Here is a 23,229-nt window from a genome sequence, read left to right as displayed (position 1 = left end):
GTAAACCGTGTTTCGGCGAGGAATTAAAAAGTTATAGCTAATCGTCAAATTATTCAGCTAAAAACTAATTTCTGTAAATTGGGTAATATTTTTAATTTAACGTGCAATACCCACGCGCGGTGGAAACATATCATGAGTGTCCTCCCCCTAGCAATTGAAATATTTCAATTTTGGCATAAATGCCAAAGCAAACCGCCACAGCTCAGCATAAATTTTGATGCTGCTTTGTTTACGTCCAGGCAGGTAAGTCACGTTTTTTTGGAAAGTTAAATAAAAGCTAAATTTTACTGCATTTTACGCTAATTTAAATGAATTCATCAATAAATTTTGATTGATTCTAGATTACGATGATTGAAACTGCCCAAATCATCTCGGTGGCGGCCGTGCTGGCCTCTTTTCTGGTCGGTTACAAGTACGGAAACAGGTTAAGCAACAACAATGCCGGCAAATCGTCAAATTCCCGCGAGTCTTCCGACCAGCCATCGTCCAACGAGGAGGAGGAAAATGTTTTCTCCGATGGAGGCCACGGCGACTGCAAGATGATTCTCGTGGTTCGGAACGACCTGAAGATGGGCAAGGGAAAGATTGCGGCCCAGTGTGGCCACGCGGCCGTCGGAGCGGTTGAGAACGCACGGAAGAATCCAAACTTGCTGCGGAAGTGGCGCAACAGCGGCCAGGCAAAGATAGCCGTCAAGGTGGAATCGGAGGAGAAGATGATGGAGGTGTACAAGCTGGCCAAGCAGAAGAAGCTCAACTGCTGCCTGATTCGGGACGCCGGGCGGACACAGATTGAACCGAACAGCAAAACCGTGCTGGCGATTGGACCTGCTCCGAATCAGGTGCTGGACGAAGTCACCGGACGGTTGAAGTTGCTGTGAGTCAGGGCATTTCTCAATTTAAAGTAGTCTGTAAGTTTAGTGTTATGAGATTACTTTTTAAATGCTTGAAATGAAACGATAAATAAATGAGTTCAACAGAAGAAACCTGCTCCAATCAGCTCTGCAAATCGTCCACTAGTTTGTCTGCCATGTCCGATATTTGCGCATCGATCTTCTTCAAGTCCTTGAGCTCGTTCGAAACGGCATCTTTGAGCGATTCTCTGCGTTCCAGTAGATCTGCATATTTTGTACGACCTTGCTCAATCTTTAGCACCGCACGCTGTGAAGACCAAAACAAAAATTCCAGTTTAAATTCTCACTTAACCAAACCCAAAATTTACCTCCAACTGTTGCTTCTGGAACTGAATTTGCTTCTCGTAGTACTTGATCTGCCACTTGAGCTTGTTCACGACCAGCGGCCGCACCTGCTCCTGGACGCTCTTGTCCGTGGGGCGCCACTTTTTCTCGCTGTCGTTTCGGGGATCGGCCTTCAGCACGTCCAGCACCTGCAGGTGCTCCTCCGTGTCGGTGTAGTCCCACACGGCGCTAAACTGGGACAGGATGTTGTTGCGCAGGCCAGCCTGGAATATCTTGAGCGCGTTCTCCTTGGACAGTTTGTCGTAATCTTCGAAGTGGGTGGCGCTGAAATTGGGCGGGAGGAATTTTTTGGTTTCGAAAGTGCGTAGTTCAACGCCAATCCATGGATGGACATTAATGTTTACCTTATTGATTGAACGAGTTCGTTGTACTTTTGCTCAAATTGCTTTTTATATTTGCTTGGCTTTTCCTGATTCGACGCCATCTCGAAAGAATTGCACCGTTTTCAATTTTATAAAGAAATTTAGATTTTAATTTTCACTGAACGGTTTTCTTGCCAAACAAGTTGGACGCGAATTTGATTGTAAACAAACCAACACAACCGCCAAGGGTGGGCTTGAAATATTTCGTTTCAAGTGCACTTAAAATTTGTTTTACTAACATAAATTTGTTAAAATAAATTATGTTAAGAACAATAAATTCCAGCTTAAAGGCTCTAGTATGCAGATCGGAAGGAAAGGGGTCAAGAAACAGCTTTACGAACAGCAGAATAAATAAGAGAAGGATCGATTTCTTGGGGCTTTTCTTCACCCTCTCTGACTTGCTTGCGCTGCCGCTGCTGCCCATTTGATTTTTTTCTTGACCGGTTCCTTCCGAAGTGCGTATACCGCTTAAAAGTCAAAACAGTATTTTTCAGGTACTTTTTACTCGACCCTCTACGATTTCCATGAAACTTCGTAAACACACGCAGAAAAATAAGTCATATTTGAATCAACAAAACGTTTTGTTGATTTTTTTTTTCATAAAATTATTTTTATTAGGTCCTTTTCGGTACTGGGACCTGGTTAGGACCGAGTCGGCTTTTGTAATTACATTTGACTTAATAATTACAGAGGATCTTGTGTGTAAATGTTAGTGGGAGGGGAGCCGATTACCCGCGGCCTACTCGGGGTTAGTAGGGAAGGGATTGATGTTAAAGACAAGGCGTGGGAAGGGAAGGGGGATTGTGTAAGGGTCTTGGTTGGCTCTGCTGGCCTTTGCGTTTTGTCCTCAGCCGCAAGTTTTGTTGATTTGAAAATCAAGATTTTTGTTGAATCAACACTTAACGTCAAAGCAACTTTTTCAAAACAAAAAAATATTTTTGTCGAATTGAGAAAATCAAGGTTTGTTTCAACGCAAAATCGGCATTGATTATCTATATATATAAAAAATTTCGATGGTTCTGTTCGAACGCGAATCAGTTCACTACGGAGCGTCGGATTGAGGTGCTCTTTGTTGCATTGGGTTCGTATAAGCCCAAGGAAGGTTTATACGCTAACTAATTGACACTTTGTCCACCCTAGAACCGATTCCTTAGCATTTGCAGATTGTATGGGAACATTTACGTAAACTCAAATTTTGATCACAGGAGGCTGAATAAGCAAACAAGCCATACGTCAACAAACGAAAAAAAGGCAGAACGAAGTTTGTCGGGTAAGGCTTGTATTCAACAAAAATTTTGTTCAATCAAACCTCGTACTGGCTGATTCTACAAAATATTTTTCTGCGTGCATGTTATCCTCGTAATTCTAGGCTTATATAAGTCATTTTTGTTTACAGTCCAAACATGATTATCCGAAGTGAAATTTTCCCGAGGCCTTCGGATAATTGAGTCTGAACCAAAGGGCAATTCACTTCTGATATTGCACCAATATGAATCCAATATTGGAGTCGATACGGTATGCAGCCAAGGAAAACTGCTCGAGTATAATGCACGTATGATATTCACGCTGATATTTGAGTAGTTATGACCTCAAATACGACGAATATGGGGTAAATATCGTCAATATGGTATGCAGACAATGAGAATATTATGTGCGTATGATACGCGTATGCAGTATACTCGAAGTGATTAACCCCTAGGTCTGAACTGTACACAAAAATGACTTATATAAGCCTACACTCAAAATCAGAAGTATCCCTCAAAAGGGTACTTTCAATCCTCAAAAAGGATACTTTCTATCCTTTTCATAAGTTCACCCGGCGTCACCCTTTTAAAAGGGTATGTTAAAATCAGTACATTTTCGATACCCTTTTAAAGGGTGACGACGGGTGAACTTGAAAAAAGGATACTTTTTACTTTGAGTGTATAGAATAATGAGTATAACACTGCCCATAATTGAAAATTCGGCTATTATGCCAAATCAAGTATTCCGAGAAAAACGCGCTTTTGTGTTTGTCACACGGTTTGTCACTAAATCTTCGCCACGGCAAGTTCAAAAGGGAGTGGGATATTAGCAGTTTGGTTTTTCGCATCGGCAGCGAAAACTAAACACTATTTTAGTGAAATTCAAATTTCAGAAGATGCGTTGAAACATCCTCTACAGCCTGTTGCTAATATCTCGATTTTGCCAAAAGTGGATATTAGCCGTTTTTTCAATGGTAAGCAGAACAAGTTAACAATGTTCTATGGAAATCGTAGAGGGTCGAGTAAAAAGTACCTGAAAAATTCCATATTTGACGATTGACGAAGTGAAATTTTTCCAAGGCCTTCGGAAAATCGAATCATGAGAAAAGTTTTTTTTTTAGTTGTCTTAATTTTGATTGTTGAGCTAATATTGAGCATTTCACAGTGTACTCCAGAAACATTTCAAGTAAAACCTTCATCCGACTCTGATGTGCACCCCACACAAACGCACACAAACAAACCACCCAAAGTTTGACAGTTTTATGCTTTCGCTTATGTGTACGTTTTTTTTTTTGCAGTTCTAACTGTCAACACTTCCTCCCTCCACCCCCAGGCCAGCAGCACCAGCTAGTCCGCGAGCATAAAGAAAAGATTCACCTGGCCAGCACCGTCTCAGTCGTCGCGAGGCCCAGATTTTTTTTCCCCCTTCTTCGATTAAGTGAAAAACGAAACTATTGGCACTACGCCCCCCGGGGCATGGCCTTCCTCTAACGTGGGATTTCTGCTCCAGCGCCTCTGACGAGACAGGAGAAACCGGGACCGACGTTTTACTTCACCATCCGATAGAAGCTCAGTGGATAAGGCGGGAATCGAACCCGCGTCTCATAGCATCATCGGGATCGGCAGCCGAAGCCGCTACCCCTGCGCCACGAGACCCACCTTCGATTAAGTGCTATGCTGCTAATAAAAAGTTAAAGACACCTGAGTGCTTTTTGACGAATTGTGTGGCTGCTGCGGGGAGGGGAATTCCAGGACCATCCAGTTCTGGAAGTTGGATTGGATGGCGGACTGACGTGGATCGAACCGGAAATTTACGGAAGATTGCAAAACACAATTCACAAGCAAGCACCACTTGAAGATTAGTGGGTCGTGAGATAAGCTTCGAATGACGACGACATCGAGGAAGATTCATTGTAATGTAAAAATAGTTTATAAATGTGGAACCAGCTAGTATCAGAAGTTTAAGCTGTGATGTGGCTTAAATTTTGTTGAGCAAAGTGCAAAATTGTCAATTGTTTACTCAACTGTTTGGCCAGGCCCCCTCGCTCAAAACAATGCAATGGCCTTTCAGGTGTTGGTGGTGAACCGAATCGATTGTGCTTGAGAAAGATAGGAAGCGAAAAAGAAGAGAATTTAATTGTAATTGAGAGCAGCGCAGCACAAAACACCGGAAAAGAGCTGTGGTAAATAATTAATCGCAATTGTGCCCAGCTGGTTTTGTGGTGTTCTATATTTGAAAAAGAACCAGCAGAAGGAAGAATACACTGGTCCACGATGATGGATCTAAGAAAAGAACACATTGCGATTGGCATCAATAGTGGCGAGACGGCGTCCGGAGCGGCCAGCGGCAGCAGGAAAAGTTTGCGAAGGGTGAGTTTTTTTTTCTCGTTCATTTGAATAATAGAAATGGCAAATTACCGTAAATTCAGAGCTATTTGTTATACTTGGGCTGCCACTATTTCGACATTGTTACAAAGTAAATGTTACATGTTAAATAAGGAACTCAAAAGTTTCATAATAAATCATGTCAATTAAGATGAGAGTAAATCAGATGTGACAGATTACATGCATTGATTAATTTGACTGATCCATGCAGTGGATTTTTTCTCTGTGCAGTGGAATTTTGAGGACTTCAGGTAATCAAGTCCCAACCCTATATAGTGATAAGCACAATACACATGCAACTGAGCAAATTGATTATTCACGGTTCATGGTAAATTAACCCTCTTATGTTCAATTTTGTTTCCAATACCATAAAATGTTATTGAATTTTATTCAAAAAATTCAATCAATAACAAGTGTTTTTTTATTACTAAACCGATGGAACAAGAAGATTCAATTACTAACTTTGTTATAATAACATAACTTGTTATCAAACTATTATTCATGTATCGATTCCATAAGAAAGTTCAAACAGTTTTTGGGATAATCGCCGATTTGTGATTGAAATGGTATTATCCCTGTTATTCCTACCTGGCTGGGTATACTACCAATCGCATGATGTTATTAAAAAATGGATATCATCAGTTCAATTTTTTTTTAATTTTTTCGAATGGTTGTATATAGAAATAAAAAAAAAATTAAAATTCAATGTAAAACAGCATTCAGTCATTCTGTAATTCTGTAATTTCGGAATACATTCGTCCGGCTTCAGCTGAAGATTCATGCTGTCCCATGTTGCATGTTCGAGTGTAGACCTACGGAAAACCTTGCCGCGAGGAGAGGTGAGTGAACCTGTACACGAGCCACCTACGACATAATTCCTCGGGCGGCCCAGGTCAACTCGAAGTTACCCCAGGCACCCCCAGTGCAGGACACATTGGGGGTAGAAAGCGGATAGATATTTCAGTGAATACAATAATTATGACAATATAGTTTCATATAATCCTTATTCCTTGATCTTACCTTTTGACACTATCAAACCTAGCAATATTACTATTGCATCTTACCATTCCCTTTTGATAGTGTCAACTTCAAACCTTCATCCATTGTGCAATTAACACATAATTTCCGCTATATTATTCATGCGGAATCGTCGTCTACTTTCTTCGCCTTATTATCACTGAACCACGGCGCGATATTATTCTCACTTTTTTTTGAGCTTCAACGACCGATTGTTATTCACGCACTTATAAAAATACTTGTTCTGTTTCGCGGCTTTGTGAAAAATACACGTGTGTTGGCTGATACAATGACTTTTTCGGCCATCGTATGCTCGCAAGGTACATGAAAGAGAAAAAGAGAAAAAAATGGATAAGTACAATGTAAAATAAAATCGAACATTGAATAACAGACTAACACAGAAACAAAGAATAAAGAAACCTACAGAACTACCAACTTGTAACGAGTTGGTAGTTACTTGTAACGAGAAGTTTACTAGAAAACAACTGAAGTTGTGAAATATGGGGCAAGACAAACAAACTTGAATAGTTAACATATATAATAAAACAGATTGAACGTACCTTTAATCATATTAACAGTTATGCCCAAATTTCTTACCAAATTATTTTCAGCAGTTACATTTCTACAATAATGTCTAGCGATTCCAAGTTAGAATAATTGAGTAGTGAAAGTTTATGGGGTTAGAGACAAGTTATAGCAATAGAAAAATAAATAGATGGATAGATTTTACTAAATTTTATCTTAAAAGAATAGGAAAAATCTAGCTTGTTTTTGAAAATAGCCTATGCACCAAGAGCAAACATACAGCATGTCACGTTCACACCGTATGGAGTAAATGTGATAAACTATATGTCCACATTCGGGGCACCACCTTTTTCAGAATATAGGAAATGATAGAAGGAAGACCCTGTTCTGTATAGTGGAAGATTTCTGCAACACCTTGGACATTTTGTCTGAAATAAGAGAGAAAGACAAATATTAAATTGTGGTATTATCACTAAATCCTATCATCCTTTCACCCTCCAAGACATGGTCTATCCTTCGTGCCTTCGTGTCTTGGGTGATGGCGAATTCTACCTTCTTCAATGATCTTCGGACCACCTCCAACTAGAATTCACAACAGGACCTCCCTCGGCTCCAGTTTACAACATGACAGCGACGAGAACACAGCCGAATGGGAGTTGACAGTATCAAATGCATGCTATACCCTTTGCTTTGCTGGATACTTACTAATAGCAAAGGGCGAGAGTCCTGCGACACTCAGCAATCATGTATACTGCCCATTTGCCACAATGTAAAACAGCATTCAGTCATTGTTGGTGAATTTTCCGGGAATCTGCATAGCGATAAAATTAAAAACAATTTGTTGGGGTAATATTTTAAGGTGTAAGTCGTTTTTGTTTGATTTGTAACATAATTTTAGTGAAAAAATTGGAATTATTGAGGTAAAATGAGTGCCGTTAGAATCCCTTCAACTCCTACGGATTTTTACAAAGCAACGTTTTTCAATGTTTTCCAGCTCGAAAACAAAAATATAAATTTGGTATCAAAGAAACTTTTATGTAAAATAGCAACCCGATTTCATAGCGTTCTCAATATTAAAAAAAACTTTATACCATCAAAAAAGTAAAAAAAAAAATGTTTTAAAATTACTGCTTTTTCCCGTTACTCAACTGTAAAAAAATCGAGAGTCACTTCAAATTGATAATTAAACGTAATTTTCGGATCTGCAATAATGTAAATAGGTCTTATTCCATATAGAGTTTTCTTTTTGCTTCTTCAAATTACTTCTAAACAGTGCAATAATTTTCTACAAAGTTGTAGAGCAGAAAATTACAATTTTTTTGATAAATAAACATAAGGGGTTGATATATAAACACAAGGGATAAGGGGTGGAAGAATAAAACCCTAAATGACATATTTGACCAAAAATTAAGTTTTCAATCCCACAATCACTTTATACCTACTTTCTTTGAAATAATCCAACTTTCAGGGTTATTACGCAGCTCCAAAGCTTTATGAACAGCAGAAAAAAAATTGTCCCAAACTAAAATGTTATTACAGATTCTGATTGGAAATTAAATTTTCTACAAGTAGTGACTATGGGAAACTAATTTTAAGTTGAAATTTTCGTTTGCCACATCGATTACTCCGTGACGTTGCAACGGAGTAAGAAATAGCGAAATTTCGACCTTCTTTGGTTTCTTAAAATTTAATAACTCATGTTATAGTTATTAGAAACATTTCTAACTGTTAATCCAGCTGCTATTGATGATTGGACCAATAAAACAATGAGTAAATAATTAAAATGTAAGACCTACCTGCCAAAACGTGTCGTTTTATTCGCTGGAAAATGTGTCCAATAATAATACCAGTTTTTGTTCAATTCAAGGTGAGATATTTGCAATTTCTAAATTAAAAGCGACTTTCTTCAAAATTCCAAAATTATGTTTTTTGAAGACCCCGCAAAATGACGAGAAGGTTTCAGACCTACCGATTTTTGCCTTCCTCACCATACTGAGGAAAGGCTATAAAATCACTCGAAAAATGGACTTCTTAATTCAACCTCGTAGACCCACCTTAACGTATACCTATCGACTCAGAATCATGTTCGGAGCAAATGTCTGTGTGGGTGGGTGGACAAAAAATAGAAACTCGATTATCTCCGGATTGACTTAACGGATTTTGATCGTTTTAGTCTCATTCGATCCGTCTTGAAGTCTCATAAGTCTCTATTTAAAATCACCATGTTTAGTAAATTACTTTTAAAGTTATGCTAAAAAACCCACTTTGAGGGAAGTCCGGAAGATCGTAAAAAGGGTGGTTTTGTAAGAAAACCCGTCATATTATACATTTTTAGAAAAGTATTCTAGAGACCTTTACAACGACCATCATGCGACCCATCGTTAGTTAGATAATTGAAAGACCTTACAAATGAGCCTTAAACATCGAAGATCTGATAACCCTATCAAAAGTTATGAGCACTTAAGTGTTATTCATACACTTTCTGGAGATCGGATCACAGATATTTCGATAAAAGCAATATCCGGATCGATAATGCGATCCATCGTTTGTTGGATAGTTAATAGGCCTTTCAAATGATACTATATGATTGAATATCTGCTAACCCTATCATTTGCAGGTTGAACATTTTGATTTTACCAAAACCAAAACTATGTAATTGTGAGGATCCATTTTTTTTATCTTAAGGTTCCATCAAAAAATCACCGTGGCAGTACAATTGACAAAGATTATCGCATTTCCAGCACTGGAACCAACTGTCCCGCTTCCAGAAGAACCTGGTCTGGATCGTGCTGGCCGGCATTTGCATTTTCCTGTTCTTTTTGATTCCGTACGATGATGATGGAACGAGCCCCAGCGATTTGCGCGTCGATCGTCCCCTCGAGCACATCCAGATTGCCCCGTTCAAGGATCGGGTGAGTTCTTCTCCATTATTTTTTGTGTTGGTGTATTTTAGAAGTTGTTCTTTTGTCACGCGATATTTCACGAGCTTTTTGCCACCTAAAAAACTCACGTTTCGTGCACAACCGTTTCTTCCAATTTTCCCGTATTTTTTTTTATCGACTAACTTTTACCAGCACCAGCACCTGAATCTGGAAAAGGTCGGCGTAGGTGGTATCCTGGAGCGGTCCTTCCGGTCGACGGATGCCGAGGTGAAGGAGGTCAATCTGGCCGGTGGCAAGAACATAATCGATGAGCCGCCGGCCATGGCCAACCAGCAGTTGCTGGAGGAGCCCAAGCTGGACGAACCGGAAGGAGTCGGAGGGGGTGGTGAAGTAGGCGTTGGTGAGGATGGGGCGGCCACGCTGCAGATCGTGCATAGCGAACCCAAGGAGGTGGTGGAGAATGAGGAGAACGTGCTGGAGGAGAACCGGAAGAGTGGTGATGCGAAGGATTTCAAGGTAAAGGCTTTTGGGTTGGGGGCGCGCTCGTTTGGTTGCTTTTGTTTGTCCTTTGTTAGTTTTTTTTTGTGGTGAGAGGGATTTTGGATGGAGGGGTGATCGTTGATACATTTCTGTTTGGTAGGGTCCGACGAATGATCGGCAACGGGCCGTGATCGACGCCTTCCTGCACTCGTGGAGAGGTTATAAGGAGTACGCGTGGGGTCACGACAACCTCAAGCCGATCTCGATGAGCTACTCGGACTGGTTCGGGTTGGGGCTGACAATCGTTGATTCGTTGGACACGATGTACATTATGGATCTGCAGGAGGAGTTTGACGAAGCTCGTAACTGGATCGATCAGTATTTGCGGTTTGACGTCAATCGGGACGTGAATTTGTTTGAGGTGACGATTCGCGTGTTGGGAGGACTGTTGAGTACGTACCATTTGTCCGGGGATAAGATGTTCCTGGATAAGGCGTTGGACTTGGGACAACGTTTGCTGCCGTGTTTTGACTCTCCGTCGGGGATTCCGTACTCGGATGTGAACATTGAAACCATGAAGGCCAGGTGAGATAACTTAACTGATCAACTCTTTTAAATCTTTAATCGTAACTTTTCATTCAGACCTCCCAAGTGGTCCCCGGATAGCTCGACCAGTGAGGTAACGACGCTGCAGCTCGAGTTTCGCGATCTTTCGCGAACGGCAATGAATCCAGTGTTTGAAAATGTGAGTTTGACGTAAATTTTCAAAAAAGACGAATTTTTACAAAAGTGTAATTTTTTAGGCTGCCCACAAAGTGAACGTTAAGGTCCACGAACTGGAGAAGAACGAAGGACTGGTGCCAATTTTCATCAATGCCAACACGGGGCAGTTTAGAAACTTTGCCACCATTTCGCTGGGAGCGAGAGCGGACTCATACTACGAGTACCTACTGAAGCAGTGGCTGCAGACGGGCAAGAAGAACGATGACTTGTGAGTATAATTGTTTTAAAGATGAGCAGTTCTCTAGGATTTCGGTCATTCGATTTTTTTTTTGTATTTTTTAAGCCGACTGAAACTTTTTTGGTGCCTTCGGTATGCCCAATGAAGCCATTTTGCATCATTAGTTTGTCCATATAATTTTCCATACAAATTCGGCAGCTGTCCATACAAAAATGATGCACGAAAATTCAAAAATCTGTATCTTTTGAAGGAACTTTTTGATCGATTTGGTGTTTTCGGCAAAGTTGTAGGTATGGATACGGACCACACTGGAAAAAAATGATACACGGTAAAAAAAATTTGGTGATTTTTTTATTTAACTTTTTATCACTATAACTTGATTTGCGCAAAAAAACACTATTTTTAATTATTTTTTTTGATATGTTTGGAGGACATAAAATGCCAACTTTTCAGAAATTTCCAGTTTGTGCAAAAAATCATTGACCGAGTTATGAATTTTTTAATCAATACCAATTTAAAAAAAAATAAAAATTTTGGTCGCAAAAATTTTTCAACTTCATTTTTCGATGTAAAATCAAATTTGCAATCAAAAAGTACTTTAGTGAAATTTTAATAAAGTGCACCGTTTTCAAGTTAAATCCTTATTTAGGTGACTTTTTTGAAAATAGTCGCAGTTTTTCATTTTTTAAAATTAGTGCACATGTTCGCCCACTTTTGAAAAAAATATTTTTGAAAGGCTGAGAAAATTCTCTATATTTTGCTTCTTCGGACTTTGTTGATACGACCTTTAGTTGTTGAGATATTGCAATGCAAAAGTTTAAAAACAGGAAAATTGATGTTTTCTTACTCACCCAAACAGCCCATCATTTTTCAATGTCGATATCTCAGCAACTAATGGTCCGATTTTCAATGTTAAAATATGAAACATTTGTGAAATTTTCCGATCTTTTCTAAAACAATATTTTCAAAATTTTCAAATCCAGACTAACATTTCAAAAGGGCCAAACATTCAATATTACGCCCTTTTAAAATGTTAGTCTTGAAGTTGCAGACTCATCAAGCACACAGTTTTTCGCTATATACTTGTCGATACCGCTTGAGACCGTTGAATCCACAGCATCTCCTTCAAGCATCACATGATTATTATTTTTTTGGGTTAGTAGGATAAGGTATTGGCTTTTCGATGCCTCCCGAGCTACGATGCTATGGGGAGGACTTTCATAACAAACCCGTCGGCGAGCCTTCCGAGCAACGATGCTTTGGGAAGGTCTTTCTGGTTAACAAACAAAGTCACTCACACACAATTATTTCACTCCACTATTAATTAATCCAAAATGTCAGTGCGTCTTTCGATCATTATATAGAAATGGCTTTTTCACCATAAAAAATAAAACCTTATTCGTAAAATTATACACAATTTACCCGACGCCGTGCCTTCCGATCAACGATGATATAGGAAGGGCTTTGAAAATCACAAAACAATTGATTAAGATCACACAAAAAAATCACAAAAACACCAATTACTCAACGAAAAATACGCTCAAGACACAAACTATTCAGTAAGTCATGCTATTATTCGATTACCACAATCACTCACCCCATACGAATAGCGACACAAAAGCACACAAAAAAAAAATAACCTGAATAATCACGACTTCGCGACCCCACTTCCAGCGCACCAATGATGCTATTATTCGATTACCACAATCACTCACTCCATACGAATAGCGACACAAAAGCACACCAAAAAATTAACCTGAATAATCACGACTTCGCGTCCACACTTCCAGCGCACCAATGATGCTATTATTCGATTACCACATTCACTCACTCCATACGAATAGCGACACAAAAGCCAAATTTTTTTTTACCGTGTATCATTTTTTTTCCAGTGTAGTCCGTATCCATACCTACAACTTTGCCCAAGACACCAAATCGATCAAAAAATTCCTTCAAAAGATACAATTTTTTGAATTTTCGTACATCATTTTTGTATGGACACTGTCCATTGGACAGCTGCCAAATTTGTATGGAAAATTATATGGACAAACTAATCATGCAAAATGGCTTCTTTGGGCATACCGAAGGCACCAAAAAAGTTTCAGTCGGATTAAAAAATACAAAAATTAAAATTGAAGAAAAAAGACCGATTTCGTAGAGAATTGCTCAGATGTAAAAACCTCAATCAACGATCATCTTTGCAGCCTAATCGACGACTACCAAACGGCGATCCGTGGCGTCCTGAACCAGCTCGTCAAAACCACCCCGAACGAGAAGCACCTCTACATCGGCGAGCTGATCAACGGCAAGGACTTCAAGCCCAAAATGGACCACCTCACCTGCTACCTCCCGGGAACCCTCCTGCTCGGTCACAAAAACGGCATGCCCAAATCCCACCTCAAGCTGGCCAACGACCTGCTCGAAACGTGCTACCAAACGTACATGAAGCAGCCCACCCAGCTCGCCCCCGAGATCTCCTACTTCAACCTGAACGGCGAGTCCGAGAGCGACATCTACGTCAAAACGAACGACGCCCACAACCTCCTACGGCCCGAGTTCGTCGAGAGTCTCTACTACTTCTACGCCATCACCGGCAACAAAACCTACCAGGACATGGGCTGGACCATCTTCGAGGCGTTCAACAAGTACACCAAGGTGAAGAACGGCTACACCTCGATCGGCAACGTCAAGAACCCGCTCAACACCCGGCCCCGCGACATGATGGAGAGCTTCTGGCTGGGCGAAACGCTCAAGTACTTTTACCTGCTGTTTAGCGACGATCGGAACGAGATCGACCTGGACAAGTACGTGTTCAACTCGGAGGCGCACCCGCTCCCGGTGCGGGACAACTGAATGACGGCGACCAAGAAGACTGTGAGATGGGAGTGAGTGAGTGACGGTGCAACGGTGGTAGATTTTAGAGAATACTTGTAAATTCCACTAAATGTTCGCTGTTTTATGTGTGTAGGTGTAAGCAGTGTCTTCAACGTCGTTGTATTAGGTTTTACACCGTGACTTCATTTGACAGCTCGTGTGCACTGTTTACATGGTCTTCGTCGATTGTCGACAAATTTCCCCGAACAAAATCGACGACCGCATTGAACTGTGCTAAGTCCATGTAAACAGTGCACTCCTTTCTAACCTCCAAATCGAGTCGGCGTAAAACCTAATTGGGATCCCTTTTCTGGATGAAAAGGGGTTCGTATTAAATTAGCACGGGATTGGGCTGTTTGGAGATTGTTGAGTTGTTCAAAAATGTTATCGTGGTCCAAAACGGGCGGCAATTTCCGTATCTTCGAAAGGAAAATTGCAAATTCGGAAAATTAAATGATTTCATTTGGAGGAAAGGCACAATCCATCTTGTGTTCATTTGTGTTACTCATATCCTTTTTCATTTGATTTTTATCACTAAATGTTTCTAAAATACCTACAATTAATTTTTTTTAAATATGTTTTTTTCTTGAACGAATTTTGACCGTTTTGGTCTCATTCGATCCGTTTGGGGATCCCATAAGTCGCTATTCAAAATTATCAAGTTACAATCTGGAATAGCATGGTGCCCTCAGGGATATTCCGAACGGTGGACATTTACGGAATCATGCGAGTTTATGCAATATGGCTATCGGATTCATGAAAATGAAAATTTATATCTTGATAACCAACTCGGAATAACCGGAAGCCATCCATGAGGATTTTTAGACAGTGCAAAAACAATCGAATTTTAGCAATTTCTTGATTCAACATCAAAACTTCGAGAAAAGCGGTTTCAGATTTGGCATAAACGGACTTTTTTTTAATGTTTATTATCTTTCAAAGTTCTTTGTCATTCTGGTCATGTTTGTTACATAATCACTTATCTATTTTTTCAAAAAGTGGGACGTTAAAGGCACTTTGAGGTTACGATAAAAGTGAAATGTTTTGCAATTAATTTCGAAGGCTGAGAAAATTTCTTGAAAAGTCTGTTGTTTTGTCAAAAACATCGTAGCTAATTCTAGAATATTTTTTCATTACTTCCTGCCTCTGTATTATAGGTTTTCTATGCAGATAAATACTTTTCAAAATTAAGTTTTTGGTCCGATTTACAATGTTAAATACGAAGCTTATGGAACAATTTCTGTTTTTTTTTTAAATAACAAAGTCGTTTTTAAAGAACTGAAAATTTTACAGAAGAACAGTGTTGTAAATGAGTGATAGAAAAAAATATCATTCGATGATTCCTGCTCCAAAATATCAGCGGATATAGCGACCTCCACTACAGCTTGTGAGTTCTCTTTTTGTATCTCGTGCTTGCCAGCAAAGAATATTTTTTCTATCACTCCTTCTCTTTTCCTAGTTCACGAACACTCGCCAAAGATTCTTTTGTTTTCTCCGAAAACCGCAATGAAAGAACGCGAGAAAGGGATTGGGAAATGAACACGGATTACGTCCCGTTAAACTGCGTTGGCAGATTTTGTTTTTCGGCGGATTTTCTGGCTACGCCTGTTGAGGGAGGATGATTGTGAATGCGAGAATGAGAGAGACGAAAAGAATATCACGCGAGAGAGTTTAAACTTGAGGTAGAGACGGATAATTCTTTTTGCTAAGTATTTCGCAACAGAAAATTGGAAGATGAGATTTCGAACATGATAAATGTAGTCCCTGAGAAATGATAGTTTGATACTTTTACAACCATGCAGAAGAGTATTTAAGATTCCATCACTTGAAAAATAGTGAAGTGATACATTTTTCATCCCTTGAAACATATTAAACAAATAGATAATCAAGTCTAGAGTTTTTTTTTTGAAAAGTTAAAAAACATTTTTTTTTGCTTTTTGGGTGTTTTTTTTAACCGCCTTGAGTCAGGGGTACTAAAAATCACACACAAAGCAAAAATAAAAAAAAATCTTTTATTGGAGCTGTTTAAAAAAAAAATTAGAAGTGTATTTGAAAAATTCAATTCTTAGAGATAGAAAGTCAAATAAAAAATTGATTTTTGCAGGGTGCAACTTCGTTTTAATATAGGATAAATTTTCATCCAAACAAAAAGATTTTTTTTTTACTAGATGAATTGACAGACTTATTTTAATGTAATGTTTTAATAAAAATATTTGTTTGAAATTGATATAAACAACACACTGTTGAAATTTCCAATGTTTTCATCGGAAATACAGTTTTGAGTTACGCCCTTTTGACAATTGATATCGGATTAGGGTCCATCCATTTTTGTAAAATTGCGAATTTCTTTGAGGAAATTTTCTCAATTTTGTTAGTTTTAGTATAGAGACACAGTTTGGCTAGATTGCTTTCCGATTTCAAACAGCCCAACCTTTTCCAGCACAACAACAACACCCTCGCGATCCTATAGAGAGCAACCTAATTGGTCGATAGTTAGACAATTCATTGTTAGAATAGTTCCACGAAGTCTACCTAAATTTGGAAACCCCGTCAATCCCACTTTTTGTAAAATATTTTCTCCTGTAGAATGTTGCTAAATCTAGCTGTTTTTATATCTAATTTATTATTCTAAACTATTTTAATAGAAGATAAAAATAGAAGATGTAAAAAAATCACCAACTTTCTTATTCTTTTTAATTCGTACAATCGCGTGAAAGTGTAATGTGAGAGCGCGTACAAGTTTTAAATTTACAAAATATTCACACTCTAGTCTCCGAGACCGGAAGAAAGCAGCAGCAGCAGCAACAGCCTAACGACAGTAGCGTAACACGCGAATTTGACGAGGTTCGAAAATTATCGAGAGAGTAAAGTTAGAAAGTAAAAAGTTACGATGAATTTCCTAGCGATGTAAGTTATTTGATATTATAAATAAAAAAAAGTCAACCAATTGTCTTTTTTTACAGAAAAAAGCTCGTTTTTCTTCCAGATGCTCCGAATTTCCGTAAATTGCTGCAGAATGTTTATGGTATTTTTCCTTTCCATAAAAAAAAAAACTTCGTGATCCAACTAGGACTAATACTTGACTTTCCCACGACTCTGTATCACTTTTTTCTGCGCCTCACCAAACTTTCTCCTGGCTTTCGTCACGCTCATTTCCACTTTGACGTAACGTCTTCTCGCTCATCTTTTTTTTTATTACCAATAACCGACGCATTCCGGGGGCAATTTCGAAACATTAAAATAATATTAATTATCTCCTGAAGTCGTCGTCGCGTTGAGCAACCGAAATCTCTAAATGGCACTTTGATGACATCCGAGGATCATCGCCGCCACGGAACATGTGTGGCAAGTGTCGAAAAAGGATGTGCGTGTGTTTACTCGAGGAGGTTTTACGCCTTGCCGAAAAGGATATGCTACAGATTTTTGGGATCTCCTTTATTTTTTTTTGTTGGTTCAATAAATTTTGGTTGCTCGGTGGCGAGCGTGGGATCCGAGCCAGGGTAGGATATCGGTTGAAAAGTGTTGAAAATCGGTGGACATGTGACAGGTTTTAAGGAAATTTATGAAGTATCGGTTTGGGCTGTTACTCTACATCTTAAGAAAATCGATAACAAAATATTTTTTGTAATATTTTGTAAGAAATTTCAGCAGCCATGGTACAAGAAAGCTTAAATGCAAAATTTTGTTAATCTTTAAAACACTTAATCATGCATGATTAAGGGGTTACATAAATGTATATCGGCAAAAAAGTTAGAGGTTCGTACACACACATCAACTTTTTTTTAATTGTTTTTTCATGGCATTAAAATATACATTTTCACCTACTTTCAAAACTAATTTGAAGATATTTGGTTGCATCGTTGCCGAGATATAGCAATTTCAAGTTAGCAGTTTCAAAAAATGGGTGCCACGATATCTCAACCCTGTCTTGACCAAATCGGCTCAAAATTTTGGTGAAGACTTGGTAAACCGATTCCGTGTGCATGACGAAGCCCGATTATCAATTATTTTATTGAAAAAAAGATAAAAATATTTTTGTGTTTTTCATATAAAAAACCGTTAGTTTTTGATTTTTGTATTTTTTTTAAAAAGCTATTTTTAAAAATTGGGCTTCGTCATGCACACGGGATACATCTTGAGAGTCTTCACCTCAAGTTTCAGCCAATCGGGTCCTAAAATGAAGCTTAGATTGCTGATATTATTGTTTACAGCGATAAAGCTTATCTTTCTGAGTACAATGACCCTTTGTACGACCACAAAGAGTTTAAAATGGATTTTTAAATCAATTTTGAAAAATTAACCTCGCGGTCCTTCTTGACAGAAAAGCTCCTACTTGACAGCTCGTTCCAAGGAGTCCATAGTTGATCCATCGAAAAAATGTTGTCTTGTCAAATTTTGTTTTTGCATTAAAATGAAAAAAAGTGATCAGAAATGGTTTTTAATCGTGTTTTTTTACCGTTGTACATACAAATTTACATAGGGCTTTAGTACCCAATTTGGTCCATCCCATCTCGAGATATCGTGGCACCCGTAAATCACCCAGTTTAGAGAAAAACGGCAACAAAGTTTGACAGCCCGCTTTGCGCACGGCAAAATGTTAAGTTTAAAATCGTCTCTAACTCAGTTTAATCATGAATTATCTTCATGAAATTTTCAGGAGTGATTAATAATCATCTTTTGAGTGGATTTAACAAATATTCTGTAATATAAAATTTTGTGATTTTGTACATGTACCCCTTAAATTTAAAAAAAATCGAGCATAGGGTATTTGTCCCTATTTTGGGCCTAGTACCTATATTGACTACCAAACTTAATTTGACGAAATTGTGCATTTCACCGTCAATTTGCAGGAAACTGCCACTTGGGAAAGATGCTTGCTGTCATTAGCTTCAGTTTGGTGGGCAAAAATAATTCACTTTTTCCTTTTAAATAGGAAAAAACGGAATAAACATATCACTCGTTAAATTTTTCGTGGAAAATTACTAGTTGCACATTAGGTCCAAAATTTTCACCACTTTTGCTTACCGCTTGTTGACACTCAGCGTCACGGCTTTCATCCTACAGCATCCTTTGAGAAAACATCAAATTAAAAGTGCGATCTGCTTAGTAGGCCCAAAATAGGGACAAATACCCTAAAAATCACATAAATACTGATTCAAAATGGCCAAATTTGCACAAATTTGAATTCTTTTCATTTACAAAAAATGCTAAGTTCATAAAAAAAATGTGTGAACTTATGAAGCAAAAAATGGTAAAAGTACTGTTAACGTTTGTCATTTGGTATGACGTGTAACACCCATTTTCAACAAATTTTGGATTTTCCCTAAGCAGTAAAATATCATGAACTCATACTTAAAAATACATACTAAATGTGTGTGGACGTTGGAAGACCACATAAATTCGAAACCATGGTATTCCAAGGGCGAAAGAATACCAAAAAATAAAACCATTTCAATACCAAATTTTGGTATGCTAGCAATGTTCCAAAGCTCAGAATATGTTCTCATTAAAACTTGATCCTGTTTAAGGCAAGCCAAATGAACTAAAATTTGGGCTAAAGACTCTGTTTTTGATGCTTTTTTCGTCAATCTTATGCATTTGTAATTTTGAGCAGCCTTATTTTGTAAAAATCATAAATGTTTTCTCCGTGGTTTTAAAATTGCTGATATAACTTAATTGTAAATTACATGTTGTGAGATTGAAAAAAACTATGCAAGTATTGAAAAGGATGGTATCTGATTAAACAACTAACTTGAGGGAAAACATACTGTGATTCCTCCATCAACCTGCTCCCACACAGAAGTCAACGCACCTAGTCAAAATAGTCCTTAAATGCCATTAGTCATTCCGAGGGTCTGAAAAAAAAAATCCCCAAAAGATCAACTCGGCGTTAATCCTCAGCTGAGTGAGAACACCATCAGCGTCAAACGCTGTCCTGACACGTTGAAGGAATTATGAAGTAGCACAACCAGCGCGCGGTAGTCAAATTGGAAAGAATGCCAACAGTTGCAACATATTTGGGCAAAGAAAAGGAAACCCAAAGCATACCAGCAACGGTAGCACTGCTGATCGTTTTCCCACACTTTTCAGGGGCCCAACGGCTCACGTAACAAAACAACGGCGACGGTTGGTGATCTATGAGCTGTTTTGGGTTTGTCACGGCGGGTTGAAAAAAAACGGGGTAAATGCGCGTCCCAGTCGTGTTTGCTCTCTTGACTTTATGACACACGGGAACTGGATGACACTTAAGCGCGTTTTAATGTTCGATTTTATTCCCTAATTAATATGCACTTATGGCACGCTGGCTGGTAGGCTCAACTTGTACGTGGAGGATATTTTTCTTCGGAAAATCTGTTTATGATTAGCTCTCGTCCATCTTGGAAGGAAGGATTTTATGACTTTATTTAGGCTCTTAGGCAGACGAGGGTGGGAACGTTTTTTTTAACTATATAATTGTGTATGTTACGGAAAACTTATATACAATTTCATTTTTTTAACTGTACAACCTTAACTTAAAAATGTGGACGATCGCTTGATTATTTTTTTTTATCTGTTTTGAATTATCTCATTAGTTATCTCCAAATTGGCCTTAACACTTTTATGTTAAATGCGATCATTAAAGAAATTTTAAATATATTTTTTTTAAATAAGTTTTTGCGAAAAAATGAAGAAGGTAAAATTTGTCAAATCTGTTTTGTTTCAAATTATCTCGTTAGTTATCTTCAAATGTATGTATGTATGTATGTATGATCCCCATACCCGCAGGCAACTTGGTCCTGAAACACATGTGAGCGCTAGGTGAACAATTCGATCATCTTTTACTCCGTAATCTGTACACCCACATGCATAAGTTTTTTTGCACGAATTTTAATGCTACAAATACCGGCGCATAGATCAAAATGGTTTCCCGCTTCCCTTCCCAAGCGCCGGAAATTTGTAGCGGGTGTAGGGACACTTCGCATAGATGCCCTTGCTCCCATCACGTCACTGAGGGTATGGAGCGACGAGAAATTAATAAGCATGCCCCCTCAGTCGAACCTTCATTAGAGAAGCAGGCAATCCACAACTCACAGCGAACGACCAAGGGAACACCCTACCGCGTATATAATAAGGTTGGCTTGGTTGTCTTTAATGAATTGTCAATATGTATGTGTAAATGAAAGTGTTCTTTTGTAATAAAAAGGAAAGCTCTCACCAAATTACGAATTCTTCGCATCCAGATGGGCATTTTATTCTTGCAGTCCAAGTTTTTTCAAGTCCATCTTTGAATATCCACGAAAGCTTCATTCTTGAGTTGCTCTTCTGTTCCTGGCACTGTTCCCGCCGTTTCTCGTGTTGTTTTTCAGGCAGCACCAATCAGTTTTGGCATGTTGGACAGCTTCCGGTGGGTCTTCTTAGAGATCCGATCGATCAGTCTTCACCCGGCATTCACCCGATTGATGATCTTGTCTCGAACACGACGACAAAATGGCCGGAGGTTTGGGATTTCCACTCACGGCGCGGATGAAGCAACTTTCTTCAATTTCACCTGACGCACAAAGAGTTCCGGATCATTCACAAACCGTCAGAATGACTTTTAAACCAGCAGAAACGACCATCTTGTCGCAAAACAGGGCTCGGCGATGCTCCCGGAAAAGATGCCAAAACCTCCGTTTTGACTCTAAAAACCACCGACTCACACGTTTAGGACACCACTCTCACAAAATAACCCTTTCTTTGTAACACTCGGTTTGAAACTAAAAATAACCGTGAAATTCCACCGAAATCTTAAAGTTGAAGAAAAACGCAAAAACTTGACGCAGCAAAAACTTATCGCGCCCGCGCGCACCGATTGCTACGATCGAATCATCTCGTTAGTTATCTTCAAATTGGCCATAATACATTGATGCTGACTGAGACCATTAAAGAAATTAAAATTATTAATATTGCCACTCTTTTGATTCAGTTTTTGTGAAAAAATCGATGCGAAAAAATGGAAGACGGTAACATTTGTCAAATCGAGTGTTGAATTAAAATAAATAAAGATCCCAATTTTTTCTGATAAGTCATAATCATAACGTACAACTTTGCCACACAACCAAATCGATCAGAAAATGCCCTCTTCAGTTACGGGTTTTAAATCGTTTTCATAGCAGAATGGATAGCTCACAAGTTTGTTTGGAGAAACCTTGGCCTATTTGGACATAAACAATCAAAACCCCTTTCATTTGCGTATACGACAGCTAGAAACGGTTGAAATGGCGTTATGATTTTTCGAAAAAGTGGTTTTTGTGAAAATCGACGAAAATTGCCATTTTTTGGACCACCTTACGGTGGTAATTCACCCCTGCAAAACATATTTCTGAGAAGATTAGGTTCATACATTTTTTTACTTTGTTGATTGAACTGCTGATCGCTGAGATGCAGCCTTTTTAATTTTCTTCTCTTTTCTTTATAGATAGTTAATTGTTTTTATTAACGAGCCTTTCAGCCATAAACGCTGGTTCGGCTCGGACGTTTCTCTCTAATTTTCTGTAAAAAAAAAGTTTGGACAAAGTTTGATTCAAAAAAGTACAAAAAAATCGATATGCAAAAACCTAGAGAATGACTCAGTGCTAAATCAATCTTATTTAGATTTTCAAATGCATTGGAGAAAAAACTCTATTTTTTTATCCTTGTGATTTTACTTGTTTCATGTGACTTTTTATACATTAACAATAATGCCCAACATTTTGAAAAGTCATAAAAAACAATAATTTTGAACTTGTCAAATGCACAACAATTATTTTTTAAAAAGGAACAATTGCAACCATCATCAAAAATAACAATACTGAAATATTCATTATAGCACCAGGGTGACAAGAAAAATGAAAATTTTAGATGTACGGGAAAAACAAAAATTTCAAAGTTCCGCCAAAAATGTGACGTTAAATGTGTTGAATCATTGTCAAGTGTGTGATTCTTATGCAACAAACATGACAAGCAACTTTGTCGAAGGCCGCAAAACGATCCGAGTTGACCCTGACGAGTTAGGGTATTTTAACCATTAGTGGACCCCCTAGTAGAGCCGAAGCACATTTTTCACAAATTTTCAGTATTTTAAGCACTTTTTCATAACCCTTTGTACAAAACAATGAAATTTGAAGTCTTTTGAACAATTTTGACTATTTGTTTCATCAGTTATTTGTTTTTGAGCAGAAAAATAGCCATTTGAAAAAAAAGTTTTTTTGCCTTGTTATGGACCCCCTTTTCCTATAGTGGACC

The 23,229-nt window shown here is 38.4% G+C and overlaps 3 protein-coding genes across 5 annotated transcripts; 2 read left to right on the top strand and 1 right to left on the bottom strand.

Moving 5' to 3' along the window:
• Positions 1-116: 116 nt before the first annotated feature.
• LOC120420759 (probable peptidyl-tRNA hydrolase 2) lies at positions 117-993 on the top strand. The gene is made up of 2 exons (XM_039583862.2): positions 117-243; positions 342-993. The coding sequence occupies exons 1-2, from the start codon at positions 133-135 to the stop codon at positions 876-878; spliced, it is 648 nt and encodes a 215-aa protein (XP_039439796.1). The 5' UTR covers positions 117-132; the 3' UTR covers positions 879-993.
• Positions 914-1,802, bottom strand: LOC120420760 (uncharacterized). Its single transcript, XM_039583863.2, has 3 exons — positions 1,601-1,802; positions 1,220-1,520; positions 914-1,158 (listed from the first exon to the last, which is right to left on the bottom strand). The coding sequence occupies exons 1-3, from the start codon at positions 1,678-1,680 to the stop codon at positions 994-996; spliced, it is 546 nt and encodes a 181-aa protein (XP_039439797.1). The 5' UTR covers positions 1,681-1,802; the 3' UTR covers positions 914-993.
• Positions 1,803-4,557: 2,755 nt separating this feature from the next.
• Positions 4,558-16,944, top strand: LOC120420766 (endoplasmic reticulum mannosyl-oligosaccharide 1,2-alpha-mannosidase). Of its 3 annotated transcripts, XM_052710420.1 has the most exons (8): positions 4,558-4,775; positions 4,934-5,232; positions 9,531-9,701; positions 9,864-10,187; positions 10,312-10,736; positions 10,794-10,896; positions 10,955-11,142; positions 13,317-16,944. In XM_052710420.1, the coding sequence occupies exons 2-8, from the start codon at positions 5,137-5,139 to the stop codon at positions 13,963-13,965; spliced, it is 1,956 nt and encodes a 651-aa protein (XP_052566380.1). In that variant the 5' UTR covers positions 4,558-4,775; positions 4,934-5,136; the 3' UTR covers positions 13,966-16,944. The 3 variants fall into 3 exon arrangements, with proteins under 3 accessions (XP_052566380.1, XP_039439806.1, XP_039439802.1); XM_039583872.2 differs by having other exon boundaries at positions 4,558-5,232; XM_039583868.2 differs by lacking the exon at positions 9,864-10,187 and having other exon boundaries at positions 4,560-5,232.
• The last annotated feature ends 6,285 nt before the right edge of the window (positions 16,945-23,229 follow it).

The sequence above is a fragment of the Culex pipiens genome, chromosome 1 (genome assembly GCF_016801865.2).
Source record: "Culex pipiens pallens isolate TS chromosome 1, TS_CPP_V2, whole genome shotgun sequence".
Classification (NCBI taxonomy): domain Eukaryota; kingdom Metazoa; phylum Arthropoda; class Insecta; order Diptera; family Culicidae; genus Culex; species Culex pipiens.
Note: the sequence above shows the minus strand (reverse complement) of the source record. Positions and strands in the feature narration are given on the sequence as shown.